The sequence below is a fragment of the Rhamphochromis sp. 'chilingali' genome, assembly GCF_963969265.1.
Source record: "Rhamphochromis sp. 'chilingali' genome assembly, chromosome: 5".
NCBI lineage: Eukaryota > Metazoa > Chordata > Actinopteri > Cichliformes > Cichlidae > Rhamphochromis > Rhamphochromis sp. 'chilingali'.
This window is the reverse complement of record NC_137932.1, coordinates 44,433,375-44,451,968: the sequence shown is the minus strand read 5'-3', so window position 1 is coordinate 44,451,968 and position 18,594 is coordinate 44,433,375. Positions and strand designations below refer to the sequence as shown.

The window sequence follows — 18,594 nt, the reverse complement described above, 5'->3', positions numbered from 1 at the left end:
CCAGAGGGTATCGAGACCAAGACAGACCGAGTCAAGACTAAAACAAAGTTGAGACAAGACCAAGACTGAGGCGGAGACAAAAAAGTCTTTAAACTGCAGCCAGATGCTGCTTCGTTTACGGGTGTCGGGCATATTTATGTGTTTTTGCACTGGCACAGCCCTCCTCACCGCTGTCTACTGTCTCAATCACTCACTGAGAGGACAGACGTATGCTCCACTTGACTGTCGCGTCTCTCACCCTCTCTGTTTTTCACATAATGATATTATCCTATATCCTCACATGTGATTGGCCACAATATGGAGGGATTGGAGCATAGCTGAGCCACTGTGTGAGAGCTGAGCAGCCAAAGGAAATTAAGTGAGGAGCGGCTCTCGCTCAATGGGAGTCGACTCTTCTGATTCACTACAAAGCGCTCTGTAAGCACGGCTCTTAGAGCTGATGCTTCTGCGCATGGCACATTATCGAACGTTACGTTCATGGATACTGTTGACTCCAAATCTCCCGACCACTATGTCAATCTGAGACAGCAAGACCGGTCTCAAGATATCCAACTCTACATATCCCTCTGTGTCTCACAGACTGGCTGTTGGTTCATCCTTTGAGTTACAGTGGTGTGAAAAAGTGTTCGCCCCCTTCCTGACGTCCTCTTTTTGTGTTTGCCACACTTAAAGGTTTTAGATCGTCAGACAAATTTAAGTGTTAGAAAAGATAACACAAGTAAACACAAAATGAAGGTGTTTAATATTGAGAGGGGAAAAATGCAAATCCTCAAAAGTCCTCCTTTGGGGAGGTCAAAGGTTGGTCCATATAACATGGTGGAAAGTCCGTCACACAGCACTTACCTCCACTGTTCTCATCATCAGAGAAACAGTTTGCTTCAGTCTTCCTCTGATTTAATTGGTTCAGACTTCAGAGTCAGCTGACCACAGAAGGCTGCTGCTGCAGACTGTGACCACCAGAGGGTGCCAACACAATTTATCAGGATCAATGATTTGGAGCAGGGTGAGAGATGAAGTGAGCAGTAAACGAGAATAAATAAAGAGGTGATGAAATCGATATATAAAAGAGTAGAATCAGAGATACAGTGCGGACGGTTACATCAGAGGTAGAGGAAGATGATGATGAAGAGCAAACTTAGACTGACGGGTTAACTAAAGAGGAAATGTGAAAAGATGACAATGTTTTCAGTGTTGGCTATACAGAACAAAAACAACAACCCTAAAAATGTGGAAATCAATTACTCTGCATTTTTATGGTGTTTTCCTTGTTTTTGATCGTGTGTTACTAAAGCTCTGCACCTGGTCTAAAACCCAAAGCATCATGGGACATATCTGGTATCAGTGTTGAGCACATGTGTCTGTGGAACGTATATGAAGGACTGACATACTGGGGGCTTGGTGCATTTCTCCATTGTGTTCTTGAACCTTGTTGGACCTGTCCAGCAGCGTGTTTGCTCTGCGGGTGGAGCAGCTGATTGACATGAATGCTCAATGAGGGGCTGATGGCCTGATGCTGGAGAACAATGCAGCTGCTGTGGCCAGGCCATGAACTGGCTGTTGTTCTCTGTCTCTGCTGCCCGCTGACCTCCTCTCCTCTTTGTTTCTCTTTCAATGAAGCTTGTTGTTTGTTTCTGGAGTGTTCGAGTACCAACACTGAGCTTTTCTTCTTCTGCCACTCTGAGTTAAACGACTGTCATCGAACGCCACCATCACATCAGCCCCGAGGGCCGTGCAGCGACACTCTTATTTAACTCCTACCGAGAGTCTAGACCAGGGGTCCCCAATCCCAGTCCACGAAAGCCGGTGTCCCTGCAGGTTTTAGATCTCACCCTGGGTCAACACACCTGAATCACATGATTAGTTCATTACCAGGCCTCTGGAGAACTTCAAGACATGTTGAGAAGGTAATTTATCCATTTAAATCAGCTGTGATGGATCAAGGACACATCTAAAACCTGCAGGGACACCGGCCCTCGTGGACTGGGATTGGGGACCCCTGGTCTAGAGTGTGTAGTTGAGGCTGAGGAGGAGACAAAGGCATCATCAGAGTTGATCCTGAACATCTGTGAAGCTGCTTTCTTTCATAATGTTTTCAATTTACTAGAGTTGATGAGCTGATGAAGGAAAAGGCACTATTTAAAAAAACAACGTTTCTGCGGCATTCAAACACTGATGACAGGTTGGCCTCTCTGTGCTCTCCCTGTGGGGGGGAGGGGGGGCATGAAAGTTACTCTTATCTGGTATGTGTCTCAGACCGTGGTTTTGATTGGTCAAAGAAACATGACAACATGAGCTTTAAGGCCATTTTGAGATGCTGTTACTCTGTAGAGACTCCACATCCAGCTCTGAGCTCTCAGACAGGCTGTAAAATATTCATGAGATCTAGTCCCCTGATTTATGACCTGAGGTTTGTCCAGGTGGTCATTCTTCCTGAAATCAGTACATTTTAAAACATTTCAGGCTTGACGTTGTTCCATAAGATTTTCACAGAACTAATTTGTGTTGTGAAATTTTAGCTTCATACATCAAAAACTTCTAGATGTGTGTCCTTGAAAAACAGTCCATCGACCTACTTTCAGGTCATTAGTTTGAAAATGTCTGCACAAGAATATCTAAAACACCCTAGAAATAACAGCCTGGAGTTTTCATCAGAATCAGTCAAAATCTGAATTGTCAACAATTGTCAACAACCACTGATCAAAGCCCTTTGCTCAGAGACGTCCCAAATCACAGATCCTGAATTATTCTGATGACGAGAAAGAGCAGTGAAGTTTCAGGCTTTTATCTTTGATAGTTTTTCAGATATTCAGTTTCAAACTTTCCCTCAGATTTCAACGGATCGTTTTTCAGAAACATCTTGAAAAGTTTTTGATTTTAAAGTTTCACAGCAATCATTATATATGTTAAAGGTTTGTTTCAAATGTCTTTTATTAGAAGCAAGTATCACAGTTGTTACAAATTAATAGAACTTATGCCCCCTTTTTCTCTAAACAAAACAAGACAAAACAAACAAAAGAAAAAAAACCCAACACCCTCTATGGGCCCCGATCCCCCAACTGCCAAAAATTTAAATTTTCCCAAGATATGCAAGTAAAGGGTGCCAGATTAGTTCAAAATCTTTCACATTGCCATTCATGGTATATCTTATTTTTTCAAGGTGAAGAGTATTTGTAAGTTCTGCAAGCCGCATCTTTAACACAGGAACCTCTTTGCCTTTCCAAAGCTGCAGGATCAGTTTCTTTGCGATGATCAATGCATATGACATAAACCTTTTTTGAGAATGTTGTAAACTTTGTGTTTCTTTGGAGATCCCGAAGATAATTACTGTTGGATTTGGCTCGATCTTGTTTTTAAAAATATTAGAGAGGTAAGTAAAAATGTCACACCAAAAACCCTGAAGCCTTGGACAAAGTGCAAAACTATCTAACAGATTTCCATAATGTGTCATACGTTTTTCGCAGAGAGGAGAGCAGTCTGGGTACATTTTGTGAAGTCTTTCCCTTGAGCAATGTAACCTGTGTACAATTTTATACTGAATTAAAGAGTGACGGGAATTAATAAAAAGCGTATTTATGTTGCGTAAGACCTCCTGCCAAAAATCTTCCGATACGGAAATCCCAAATTCCTTTTCCCACTCCTCTTTAATTGAGTGAGTTGAAGGTGTACTCATCTCCTGTACTGAGTTATAGAATAATGAGACTCTGTTCGAACCCCCGGCTATCACTAAGGCATCTATCCAAGGTGTCAGACGACATGCTTTCAAACTGCGGCAGATGTGTGCGGATATAATTTCGTAGTTGAAGATATCTAAAAAAAATGGCTGCACGGTAGTCCAAATCTATCTATTAATTGTTGAAATGACATGAAGGTGTCATTTGAGTATGTCTTTTAATTTACGAATTCCCAGTTCCTGCCACACGTTGAAGGCTCCGTCTGCACATGATGGAAGGAAAGAGGGGTTAGCTGTAACAGGCATACTCATTGATAATGATTTCAGTTTAAAGTGCTTAATTATTTGTTTCCAAATTCGCACTGTGGTATGGATCACTGGGTTATAGTTATAGTGTGCACTTGTCAAGGGAGTAGGAGAAAGTAATATTCCACCAACACAGTAAGGAAGGCAGTCCTCCCGCTCCATCTGCAGAACATGGGGGAGTAACGCTGTATCATCCAGTAAGAGGTAAATTATTCTTAAATTTGATGCCCAATAATAATGCATAAAGTTAGGTAGTGCAAGTCCACCAAGGGATCCGTGTTTACATAGATGTTCTTTTTTTATTCTATGTGTTTTGTAGTTCCATTTAAACGGCATAATAATGGCATCCAGCTTGTTGAAGAAAGATTTGGGCAGGAAAATTGGGATATTTTGGACCAAATACAGATATTGCGGGAGAAATACCATTCTGAGTTCACTCTTCCTATCAAGGAGATAGGGAGTGTCCTCCAAAACTGGATGTTGTTTTTTAGCTTCTCCAGTAGAGGGAGAAAGTTTTCTTTCACTAAGGAAATATATTTTCTTGTTATTGTGATGCCCAGATATGTAATTTTTTCACAAGTTATTTTAAATGGGAGAGATGCAAACCACTCATTGCTTTCCAATTTGATGGGCAATACTTCACTTTTTTTCCAGTTGATCTTGTAACCGGCGAAGGTGCCAAATTTGTCAATAACGGAGAGGGCTGCCGGGACGGAGGTTTGGGGTTTTGTTATGTATAGTAAAATGTCATCAGCATAGAGCGATATAGTATTAGAAGTATATGCTGTGTCATAGCCACGTATATCAGGGTGAGTACGAATCGTCTGTGCCAGGGGTTCCAGAGCGAACAGGACTAAGAACACATGCCTGACGTGTCCCTCTGCTGAGCTTAAACTGAGTGGATAATGTTTGGTTTGTAAGGATTCTGGCTGTGGGATTCTTGTAGAGTAATTTTATCCAGGAAATAAAATCTTGTCCCAGCCTGGATGCATACCATTTTTTAATAAACCAATAGATTTAATAATTTCTTCAGTTGTAATCCTGGCATTCAAAATCTTGCGATCCACCTGATCTAACACAGGGAGATCACACTTATCTAAAAAGTCCTGCATATCTTTAGGCCCTGCAGTGGAATGAGAAGTATAGAGAGATTGATAAAACTGCCTAAAGTTATCATTAATGTCTTTATGTGATGTAACCAGGTTTCCATTGCGTGATCTAATTTTGTGAATCATTCTGTCATTTTTTAACTTCTTTAGCTGTCTAGCTAACAACTTATGTGGCTTGTCCCCAAATTCAAAGTACTTCTGTCTTACAAAGGTGAACGCTCTATTAATGTTGCTGGTTAGTATTTGATTTAGTTTATATTTTAATGCACAAATAGTGTTGTACTTATCTAAAGAGGGAGCCCTTGCATTGTTGGCGTCCAAATCGTGGATCATTTTTTCTAATTTTAACTGTTCTAGTTTATTATTTTTATTCCGTGAGGCCTGATATGATATTATGCACCCCCTGATATATGTTAAAGGTTTGAACCACGAAAGCTTCGTGGAGACGGTCGAGCAGTTTGAGTTGATTCGAGGTTAAATGTGAAAGGTCAAGCAGAAAGTTGGTGTAAGTCATGTCTCCTCGCCCACCTCTGACCACGGCTCCCACAGAGAGACAGTAATCCTTTGGTGCTTTCACCTCTCTGTTTTCATTCTTTGGTTTGTACGAACACCACAGAAACTGCAAACTGTAAACTTCCTGCTGAACGTGTCAGTTTGAACATTGCAGTGGAACAAACTCACCAAAGAAACGGACCGAACGTTTGACACTAGAGGTTCTGTGACTGCTGGTACTGAGGACACGCCTGTGTTCATGGTGACTGCAGACCGCAGACCCATGGAAATAATGCATGTGATTGTTTATAAGATGATGGCACAGGCTCCATCCAGTGGGTGTGGCCTCTGAGCTACACTCAGCCTTGATGAGAGTCAGTCATCGCTCCTCCTCCTGATCATCATCATCAGAGCTGCTGCTGGATGAGCCGTGGACCTGCTCTGTTATTCTGACAGATGAGTTTGTGAGCTGTGCAGAGATGAAAATGAAGAGCACCCTGGGGATCTGTCTGGTGATCTGCTGCACTCTGATCGGACTGGGTATGTTTGATTCATTCACATGTCTGACTCTGTAGACTTTATATACATATACTTAAACATATACATATATACTTATAAACATAGGGTCTTTACTGTAAAACAGAGAGAGCCTTGAAGAGACTGCTGTTGTGATTTACTGCTGTGTAAATGAAACTGAATACAAAAGCTCAACAGTCCCTGTGTATCTAAACGATACTGAAAGTGCTGAATAGGAAGCATTCACAGTGAGTGGGACGGGTGATGGGTGCGGCTGCTAGCTGTTGGTTTAAATCATAACTAATGAAAATGGTTATAAAGAAATAAGGTTTTGCACATTTATGAGGATACTGTGGGCTGAAAAGAAGAGCTTCAGATTAAATGTGGCTTTTTGTTCATGAAGCTTTAGAAAAGATGACGTTTTTCTCTTTTTCCAAACTGTAGTTCGAGTCCCACGTGGAAACAGTTATTCGTACACTCTTGTTGGTTTTAAACTAGGGCACTGCTCTCTGACTGCAGATAACAGAAAGTTAAGGAATGGAAGTCGTGATGTATGCATATCCAGGGTCTGATTGTTCTGAGTAAACTGGGGTCTGACGTGAAGCCCGAGTTCCGATACAGTCAGAGTCATTTGGCAGATGGTGAATCGGTCTGAGTCTGGTTAACGGGTTCAGGTGATTGATGGGATAAAACTGCAGATGTGACCACAGATGTTGCGGTCAGGTGTGAGGAGGCTGTAGGTCCATGTAGAGTCTACAGTTAACGTTTCATTAACAGAAAGGCTGTACTGTGACAGGAACTGGCTCTATGGGAATAATCAGCCTCTGTCAGTGATGACCTGTTGTTACCTGACTCAATATGTTTGGAGTGTCTGCAGAGCTGAAAGTCCGACTGTGTTTAAGATTCTTGCTCATTTAACCTGTAATTATTTGACGACCCTAATGACCTGGACCCTCATCCTGGCTGGAGCTGGTTTCACGTTGATCAGATGAAGAACTAGTGTGGACTGAAAGTCTTGGTTCTGATTCATTTTAGAAGGCAGGGAACACTTTTTTATGTTTCTGATCATTGTTCCCACTCAGATGGCCTTCAGAGCCCTGAGTGGACATGTTGTAATCCAGATGTGTGGTGTGTTTCAGGATCAGCCATCCGCTGTTACAGCTGTAAGGACTACACAGCCAGCTGCACCAAAGAGCGAGAGTGTAGCTATGACGACGCCTGCCTCACGCTCAGGGAGAGAGGTACAGTCACACCTGCTTTTACCTGTTCACCTATAGAACTGTTCCTGACCTCTGTAAGTCTGGAGGCTCCACGTCTGATCCTCCAGCTGGATGCAAATCAGCCCAGCAGCTCTTACCTCCAAGGTTCTACTCATGTTTCTAATGTTTCTGTCCTGCAGGTGGGATGACGTACCGTCAGTGTATGAAGTACTCGGACTGTGAGTACGGCCGGCTGGCACAGATGTTCCCCCAGGTACCTCTGACCTTTAACCCCTGAGCCTCAGTGGAACTATGTTAGGGTTAGAGTGGAAGTGGTTGTTGTTGTGGTTATTGTTTTGTTCACTCTTATTGTTGCCTTGCTGCTAAACAGATTTCCACTTGTGGGACAATAAAGTATTTGAATTGAATAGAATAACCCGTTGGTTTTCAACTCCAGTCATTATTCTGATGGTAACAGCTAGCATCAGTGCTGAGGCCCCCGCAGACTGAGCCGCTCTGTTCTGCTGCTGATGTTGATGTGATGAAGCTCCTCTTTGTGCCATCAGAGCATCCACTGACACCAGTACAGAATCAGAATCAGATAGCCTTTATTTATCCCCAAGGGGCAATTAAGATACAACAGAGCAGCATGACGTTGAAGATAAGGACAGGGCACAAACAGGTAATAAGAATGAGATAATAAATACACAGAATATACAATACATACACAGTTTTAAAATTAAAGTGACTGAATAGGTGAATAAATAACTGTAAGTGACTAAAAGTGAGTAAAGTGTCGGCAGTATAACAAGAGTGTAGAGTAGTTTATGTTTCTGGGTGTGGGAAATGGCCTCATCGGCTGGAGTTAAAAAGCAGAGCTGCTTTGGGGACAAAGGTGGCGCTCCTCCTCCTCTCAGTCCTGCAGGAAATGCAGTGGAGGCGTCGCCCAGAGGGGAGCCATTGAAATGCGGGGTGAAGAATGTGAGAGGGGTCGTTGATGATTTTGGCTGCCTGTCTGAGGGCCTGTTGGCTGAAAACCTGCCAGGGTTCTGACAGGCCAATGATTGTAGAGCACATTGATGCAGTGTGCTGCAGTCTGTTCCTGTATGAAGGCTGAGGGAGTGGAACCAGCAGGTGATGGAGAAGGTCATGATGCTTTCCAGGAAGGCGTAGTAAAAAGTCATCATGACGGCTGTGCTGACTCAAAAGGAGTTGAGTTTCCTAAAGAGGTATAGGCGTTGGTGGCACCTTCTGAGAATCTCCTCTGTGTTGGCAGAGAATCTCAGGAGGTTGTCAAAGATGGTTCTCAGGTGTTTGTACACCTCAGCTACCTCCACTGGCTTCCCGTGGATGGTGGTGGTGACTGAAGCAGCCAGATCCCTCTGCCTGCTCGAGAAGGTCACCACCATCTCTTTGGTTTTGCTCACGTTCAGTTCAAGTTTGGAGCTGTCACACCACTCTACAAACTCCTGCAGAGCGGGCCCGTGGTGTTGTGAGGGCCTGACAGCAGTGACAGGAGAACTGTGTTGTCAGCATATTTAACCAGGTGACAGTTGGGCTGTGTGGATCTGCAGTCATCAGTGTAGAGGATGAAGAGCAGGGGGGAGAGCACACAGCCCTGGGGGGAGCCAGTGGAGGTGGAATGGAGACCGGAGAGAGAGTTGTTGACCCGTCCTGTTGGTCAAAAAGTCCAATATCCACTGAACATCCAGGTGAAATCGGGAGGAAAGTTTAGTGGCCAGGATGTGAGGCTGCAGAGTGTTGAACGCTGATGAGAAATCAGCAAACAGAAGTCTGGCAGAGTCAGGGAGCTCCAGATGTTTGTGGATGGAGTCCGAGATGAAGAGTTTTGCATCATCGACACCTCTGCGTGCACAGTAAGCAAACTGGAGTGGATCCATCAGGGGGTCAGTTGCTCTTACGATGTGCTGTTTTATGATCTTCTCCATGGCCTTCATCACCAGGGAGGTGAGGGCCACAGGACGAAGATCATTCAGAGACTTTGTGTTGTTTCTTTTGGGGATGAGGATGACTGTGGAGTGTTTCCACAGCTGGGGGACGGTGTGACTGTCAACTGAGTGTTCAAATAGAGTCCAGGACACACTTCCTAGTTGCCCTGCACAGTGCCTCAGAACTTGACTGCTGATGTTGTCAGGGCCAGGTGAGCTCCTCTCCCTGATCCTCCTGAGGGCTCTCACCACGTCCTCAGTCTGAAGGTGAGTGCAGAGCTGCCAGGTTTGAGTGAGGATCTGGACTCCTCAAGCTGGGCCATGTTGTCCGTCTCAAACTTGGTGTAGAAAGCGTTGAGGTCGTCAGGGAGGCAGGAGGGGTTTCTGCCCTCCACCTGGATGGTTCTGGGGGTGGTGACCACAGTATTCACAGAGGCCATGGTTTTGAGGCCCTGCCAGGGTGGTGAATTTTTTTTCAGCAGTATTTTTGTACTCCAGTTTAGCAGTTCTTATGGCCCTCTTGACCTCCCTGTTGACCTCCTTTTTATCCAGTGCAGAGCCGGTGAAGAAAGTCCTGTTTTTTTAATTAAGGATTTCCTTGAGCTCCTTGGTGATCCAGGGTTTGTTGTTGGGGTAGATGGAGACTGTTTTTGAGGGGATAATCTTGTCAACACGGAAGGAGATGTATGATGTCATCGTGTCAACCTATTTGTCGATGTCATCAGAGGGAGAAAGAAGGCTGTCCCAGTCAGTGGCTTCGAAACATCCTTGTAGGGTGAGGATACTTTCCTCTGTCCACTGCTTGATGTTTTTGGTGACCTTTTTAATCCTCTTGATGACTGGGCTGTAAGCAGGGGCCAGCAGGATGGTGTGGTGGTCTGCTGAGCCGAGAGGGGGGAGGGGGGAGGCTTTGAATGCATCTGGTACAGAGCCGTAGCTTTTATCCAGAGTCTTCCCCTGACGTGTGCTGCATGTAACATACTGTTGGTATCCTTTAAGCGACTTGTCAGGGGAACAGTGGTTGAAATTACCCAGGATGAATTTGGGAGAGTCCGGAGTTAGTTGTTCCAGTTTGTACAGAGTGTTAGCCATCAATGACTAGCCATCAAGAGGCCAGCAGGATGGTGTGGTGGTCAGATGTGTTACAGTGGCACAGTCACATCTTTCACAGTAAAATGGCAGATTTTTCAAAACCCGCCAGAACAAATGTTATCACCTCATGTGGCTCATTAAAAGCCTGAAGTGAACCTTTCCCAAAAAAATGTTTCCATTAGCGCACCCACTGACCGATCCCAGTCAGTGGGATCGGTCAGTGGGTGCGCCGGGATACCGATGCAAATATTTCCTTTAAGGACATGTCCAAGTTTTAACATTTCTTTATTTCTGGGACATTTTAGCTGCAAGGACTTTTTCTGCTAAGGAAGTGTTCAGTTCAGAGTCTAGACCAGGGGTAACAAATATAAGGCCTGGGGGCCAAAATCAGGCACAGCTAAGATGCCCACATGAAGCCTTTGCAAAATGTACAGAAGGGCATGATTTTTTTAAATTTTGAACTGTATTTTCACAAGTTTTTTAGGTTTATTGTTACTCATAGAAACCTCCCCCATGACGGTTCATGAAAGTCATGAAATAATAGAAAAATTCCATGTTTTCCTTATTAACTATAAAAATGTTTTGTAAATGTAATCCGAGCAGCATTTTTTTTCTTCATCATGCAAACATGCTGTTGGAATTTAACTATTTATATATGTCAGGCATTAAATGTGTAAATAAAGAGGATCTGGCCCACCTAAGGTCGACTTCCGGCCCACAGTGTAAAATGAGGTTGACATCCCATGTCTGGACCAACACATGAGAGGGTTTAGCTAACTCTGTGCATCCATGGACGTCACTGAGACACACCATCTGTATTTTACACTAAAGTGAGGCTGCTGATAGTTTAAAGAAAGCTTTGCTTCAAATGCAGATGATTTACTTCACTGCAAAAAAACCCTCGAATAATCAAAAAGTCACAGCTCAACAGATGTTTCATGAAGCTATTTCACCTCTTATCAAAGAGGCATCTTCATTTTTTTTTCACTTCCATTGATTAAGACCGCCACAGAGAACCCGCACAGACATTTTCAATAATCAGTCTATGCTTCATGAGTCCTCCTCACAAACCTGTAAAAATCAGAGAGCTGTGGCTGAACAAACAATCCAAAATCCAAAATGTAAAAACAAATCTGAACTCAGTTCTTCGAGATTTCTCTGAAGAAATAACATCACATAAACAATGTTCCCTCTAATGTTTCACGTGTCTGAGCGAACACACAAACTCCCTGAGCCGACACTTGGACCACTGTGAGCAACAGCAGACGTGAGCACTGTGGTCACGCCAGCATCCAAGTTACATGTTTATTAAAAGAATCAAATTACAGCGTTTATGTTAGACTACTTTTAATTAACTGCTTCAGCCCACTTACAATGAAAATTTAAAGAAGATCTTGTTGATGACCTGTGCAGCATGTTAACACTATTGGAAGGAAAAATAACTTCAACTGCAATTTTGAAAACACAACTTTCTTTTTTTATATATTTATAAAGCTCTGACTTGTATTATGAGTCTGTGGTCTGTTAGAGAGTCTGTAACTCTGTCTGTAAAATACAGTAAATAATGACCAATGTTGGGCAATTAATTATATAGTTACTTCTTCAAAAAAGTAACTGAGTTATGCAATTAATTAATGTTACGTTCTTAGTCTAGGCGAGTATTGAACGCAACAAGAAGCTGGCCCACTCACACACCACCCAAGCAAGAACACCAACAACAATATCTTTTTAAAGTGCTAAGCAGCCATTTATTTTCTTCAGCAGTGAGCAATGCCAAAAATAACAAACAAAACTCCCTAATGGTCCCTACGCTTTCCTACACAAAATGAAAACCAAACAAAAGACAATTCACTTACCTAACTTTCTAAATGAAAAACAGGAGAAAACTTAATCAACAAAAATGGCTTCTCACGCCTACTAGGCTGCTGCAGTGAAGGATATATACAAGGTGAACAAAATACACGATAGCTACTTGACAAATCTATTTACAGCTATTTACAAAATTGAAGTACTAACGCCAGACACACACACACACGAGGTTATACTTGCAAATCACTTTGTCAAAGAAACTCTACACAGCAATGAATCAAAACACAGGTTCTTTGTTGGATGGTGGAGGTTAGCAGGGCCTCCTCCTGAAGGTGCCTGTGTGGGCGTGTCCCACCACCTCTTCTGCCTGAGGTGCCACCTTTCCCTGTTACACAGCTGACTCACATCAGTAATTTAAAGTATTTAAGCCCAGGGAAAGGTGAGCTCTGGGCCAGAGTGCCATTAGTGTGGTTACAGCTAGTGAGCTGCACTCTTTTTGACTTAGGTTGTACTTTATTGACCAATGCCTGAGTTTTGTTTGTTTTCCTTAAATGGTGATAGCGGCTTGTCCGTCTCTTTTAGTTGAGCTACTTTAATAAAACTCCTTAATTTAACCCTCATGCCTTGTCTCCTTTTTCTGACCTGGACACTTTTTGTTACTTCCCCCTCAACGCCTAGACCCCTCAGGGGAACGTAACAGTTAGAGAGTCTGTAACTCTGTCTGTAAAATACAGTAAATAATGACCAATGTTGGGCAATTAATGATATAGTTACTTCTTCAAAAAAATAACTGAGTTTTGCAAACAACAAAGTTTTTTGCAGCTGTTTACCTAAAAATGCAGCCAAGGCGTTTTTTAAACAAACATTTCAAACTATTTACAGAACAATCAGCTGTTCTGCATCAAATCTGATGCCACACAAATTATTTGTGCCACTCCAAAAATAATTTCTGTCCACTATGAGATGAAGGAGAACAACAGCCTGATACCTGCAGGCCTGACAGCAGCAGATGTGTCACTGCTGTAACACCTGTAACACTCAGCAGGCGCCTCATTGTTCTGACACACAAGACAACACTACTGACTACACTACACACTGACTACACACTGACTACACACTGACTACACTCTCACTACACTCTCACTACACACTAACTACACACTGACTACACTCTCACTACACACTAACTACACACTGACTACACACTGACTACACTCTCACTACACACTCACTACACACTGACTACACTCTGACTACACACTGACTACAGACTCACTACACACTGACTACACACTGACTACACTCTCACTACACTCTCACTACACACTGACTACACTCTCACTACACTCTCACTACACACTAACTACACACTGACTACACTCTCACTACACACTCACTACACACTGACTACACACTAACTACACACTCACTACACACTGACTACACTCTCACTACACACTCACTACACACTGACTACACACTAACTACACACTGACTACACACTGACTACACACTGACTACACACTCACTACACACTGACTACACACTAACTACACACTGACTACACACTCACTACACACTGACTACACACTGACTACACACTCACTACACACTGACTACACACTGACTACACTCTCACTACACACTAACTACACACTGACTACACACTCACTACACACTAACTACACACTGACTACACACTGACTACACTCTCACTACACTCTCACTACACACTAACTACACACTGACTACACACTCACTACACACTCACTACACACTGACTACACACTGACTACACTCTCACTACACTCTCACTACACACTAACTACACACTGACTACACTCTCACTACACACTCACTACACACTGACTACACACTCACTACACACTCACTACACACTGACTACACACTAACTACACACTCACTACACACTCACTACACACTGACTACACTCTCACTACACACTCACTACACACTGACTACACACTCACTACACACTCACTACACACTGACTACACACTAACTACACACTCACTACACACTCACTACACACTGACTACACACTCACTACACACTGACTACACACTAACTACACACTGACTACACACTGACTACACACTCACTACACACTGACTACACACTCACTACACACTCACTACACACTCACTACACACTGACTACACACTCACTACACACTCACTACACACTCACTACACACTGACTACACTCTCACTACACACTCACTACACACTGACTACACACTGACTACACACTCACTACACAAGATTTGTGTTGTGCTAAACGTCTCAAATCTCTCACATCTCAAACACGCCGTCACTCCTAAAACTTCCCCCTCCCTTAACAACTAAATGCCTTTTGTGTGTGTGTATGTGTGGGGGGGGGGGGGGGGGGGGGGGGGTGTTTTTGCTCACAGGCTTTCGAGCGTTTTCCTTATAAAACGCCGTTTTTACCGTTTCTTCCTGCAGTAAATATAAACAACGACAGTATTCAGGAAGAAAACCAAACATTGCAGATATTTTATCATAACTCTGGTTTTACGCGGCCGATCAACACAATTTAAAAACTGGTATAAAGTCCACACTTTGTCCGTCAGTTGTTCGTCTGTCCTGCTCACATCTCCAATGGTCGTACACGTTGTCATTAACGTGGCTTCACTCCACATCAGCCGCTTTGCTAAAACACCAGCACATAAGGACGCTGTCATAGCCTGTCAGCGACGTTGATTAGCTGCGTATATACGAATGTGCATCGCATCATTGGCTGGACTTTGGGATAAGGTGGCATCGTTCTGATCCCATACGGGAGCAGCCAGTCACTGACTCACACTGCAAAACTGAATTGTTAAAGTATTAATTTTAATCTCAATTCAGGTTAGATTTATTTTTGTGCGCAGCTTTTCTGTGCGCAGAGACCGAGCCAGCAGTGCACAATTGCGCACGCGCGCAGCTTAGAGGGAACATTGCACATAACTGCAGTGCTGTTGTAAACTCTTCTCCTCTGGCACGTTCAAAACCCTCCTTTAGAACCGCCTTAAAGGTTCCTGAAGGTTCCTGCAGTTCTTGAAGTTTCTGGAGTCCAGACTCCAGTGTGATCGATACCCTAACAAGGAGGAATTAGTGTATTGATTATGAATATGCTCCTACTGCTGTGCGTGTTTTGTCTGATCACTGATTTGTGACATCATCAATTACTTCCAGGTTTCCAGTTTTACCTTCAAGTGCTGCAACTCTGACCTGTGTAACTCCGCCCCCTCCTCTGCAACAAGCTCTGTGATTGGTGTACTGGCCTCGCTGGCGGTCATGTGGTGGTGCATCCACTGAAGGGCGACCTGAGTAGCTCTGCGGTGCTCCCCTGAGTCCTCTTTAACCACGGCAGCTTCTCATCAATCGCAGTACTGATGCTCACTGATCAATCAGCCAGTCCTCCTCACTTTGTTACATTATTGATAATTAATCGATCAGTTTCAGCCTTAAAGATCCAACATCCCGACCTTTGATCGATCACGAAGCTCCCATAAATGTTTAAAAGTGAATCCTGCAGCATCCCAGCTGCTGATCAAACATGAATATTCAGCCTGATCGATCGCTGATCAGTCACATCTCAGCAAAGACGCATCACAAACACCTGAAGACTGACCGAGACCTGCACTGAGGGAGTGATTGATGTTTCAGGCCAGTGTTTGTGAGAAAACATGAAGATTTTATTCATTTTAACCCACTTGTGTACTTCACACTTACACACTACAGCTTCAACATAGCTCTTTCTGCGGTTCTCAGTCAGATTTTCAAAATAAAATAAGTTGTGAGCAGCTCCCTGTGGCTGTCTCTGCATCACAGACAGGAACTTAAATCAGACAGATTCTCAGGCAGGTTCTGACTGGGTTTCTCTCTGTCAGGTTTCTGGAGGTTCAGTTATGGATAAGAAGTGGAAGCCTCTCTGATTCTGAACGTTGCGTCTGAGCTGATATGTGACTGAGGTTTAGCTCTCTGTAGAAGCCTGAAGGCCTTCCTCGAAGCAGCTGCTTAAATAAAACTAAAACCCTTAAATGATGATTTGTGTGGCGTTTGTTCTGCTGCTGTTTGCAGAAGCACAAAGCATAAGAGGAAACCTTCAGTAAAGTCAAAGCTAACGCCGAGCCCTGAAAGCTGCTCTCACTCATCTCTGTGTACATGAATAAAGGTTTCTGCTCCTGTCTTTCAAAATAAAGTCAAAATAATGTTATCTCTGATGGTGTGACTACATTTGAATGATTAAAGGCCTTCTGCTGCTTTCAGAGCAGTCTGCAGTCTCTGATGTTTGTGTTTCTGTAAAAGCTGATGATGATGCTGAAGAGTTGGACAGCATTGCCCCCTGCTGGCTGACTCAGGTTTGACGTCTATATCTATCTATCTATCTATCGATCAATTCCTTCTACTGCAGGAATCGTGTGATATCACTATTAGTCCACGATCGGCAACACAACTGACTGATCCCGGTGGCTGAGCTTTCATAGTCAGAATCATTTTTTTAACCCAGAGGAAACAAGACTGTTACAACCACAAAAGTTCTTTCAATGTGAAATATTTAAAGACTTTCAGTCACATGAGGCAAGATTCACTACAATTCACTACAGAACAGAAATAACAAATGTTTAAACTAAATTTGATGCTTGCTGCAGGTCCCAATAAAGTTGGCACAAGGTAAAAATGTCTGAAAAAGCAAGACGGTTCAGCTGGTAATAAGTTAGGGTAGGGTTAGGGGTAAAGATGTAAAGATGTTTAGAGGTAAAGATGGCAGAGGTTTTAAAAGACTGTGGAGTACTTCATAAACAACACAAAGACTTCGCCATGGTCTGCAGTGCGTCACACCAGAGTGTGTGTGTGGGACGAGGCTGCACTCCTTTATTGGACACCTGTGGACCACACTGCATTCCTCATCAGCATGATTGTGCTGCTTACCAAATGTGCCCGGGAACACTGTCTGAAACCAGCATTGTTAACACAGCCCACCTGACTGAGGTCAGCTGGCGTCCTTTACCCTGATGGGACCGTCAGCACCGGATGTCAGAGAGCTCCTCCATCCTAGCCTCCACCCGTTCAGTCCTCCAGGAAGGAGCTGTATTCCAGGAAACAGCTGAAGTAATCACTGACATGACTCAGTATGAGTCTCCGGTGTAACAGCTCGTTTCATTATTGAGACATGTTTTTGATTTTCATGACATCTGACTTGTTTTTGCTACCTCTGTGCTTTATCGTATTTGAACTTGTCTTAAACCTTCAGATGGAGCTCAGTGCAGAGTTATCTGGTTAGGGCCCGAGCACTGAGAGTGCGAAGGCCCTATTGTATCTGCTCCGTTTCTTATTATTATTATTATTATTATTATTATTATTATTATTATTAGGGCCCGAGCACTGAGAGTGCGAAGGCCCTATTGTATCTGCTCCGTTTCTTATTAGGGCCCGAGCACTGAGAGTGCGAAGGCCCTATTGTATCTGCTCCGTTTCTTCTTATTATTATTATTATTATTATTATTATTATTATTAGGGCCCGAGCACTGACAGTGCGAAGGCCCTATTGTAATTGCTCTGTTTATTATTATTAGGGCCCGAGCACTGACAGTGCGAAGGCCCTATTGTAATTGCTCTGTTTATTATTAGGGCCCGAGCACTGATAGTGCGAAGGCCCTATTGTAATTGCTCTGTTTATTATTATTATTATTATTATTATTATTTCGGCAAATGAATTGGCCGTTTGAGGGCCTAAACATGCTCGAAAACTCATGAAATTTTGCACACGCGTCAGGTCTGGTGAAAATTTACGTATTTTAATGTTCTCAGACATGGCCAGGGAAAATTAGCTCAGTAGCGCCACCTAGAAAAATGAAAAACGCGAGCCCCCGGTATGGGTATGACCTACATGTTTGAAAGTCGGTACACTTATATAATGTTCAGAGTCGAACAAAAAAGTCTATTATGGCAATGTCCTAAACCCAACAGGAAGTCCGCCATTTTGGATTGAAGGTGACATTTTGGCTCTGATTTTACCATTTCCATGCCTCGAACTTTGACGAACTCCTCCTTGGGGTTTGATTTCATAACCTTCATATTTGGTCAGTGCCAACTACACCCTTGTGCCATGTTAAATTGCGGAGCTTTTGAGTTTTCACAATACTATGAGGCCGTGGCGCCATGGCGAATTTCGATGACTCGCCATGAAAATCTTATTGCCTCTCATTTTGTCATACATGTTCCGATCTGGACCAAAGAGCACACATATGATAAGGCTCCACCCCTGAACATATTTCAACTGCCATATTTGACATCAAGGACAGCGCCACCTAGTGGGAACAGGAAATGTCATGTTTTACACTTTGGGGTACAGTATAGTGATGGGTGACATCTGCAGCCTCAAATTTCTCCAGGAAAGCCTTAAGGAGTTGGTCTTGGGTTACA

At 43.3% G+C, this 18,594-nt stretch overlaps 1 protein-coding gene across 1 annotated transcript; it reads left to right on the top strand.

The window, feature by feature from the left end:
• Positions 1–5,989: 5,989 nt before the first annotated feature.
• cd59a (CD59 molecule (CD59 blood group) a) lies at positions 5,990–16,410 on the top strand. Its single transcript, XM_080883035.1, has 4 exons — positions 5,990–6,117; positions 7,233–7,334; positions 7,493–7,566; positions 15,361–16,410. Exons 1-4 carry the CDS (start codon positions 6,057–6,059, stop codon positions 15,481–15,483), a joined length of 360 nt encoding a protein of 119 aa, XP_080739161.1. The 5' UTR covers positions 5,990–6,056; the 3' UTR covers positions 15,484–16,410.
• Positions 16,411–18,594: the final 2,184 nt, after the last annotated feature.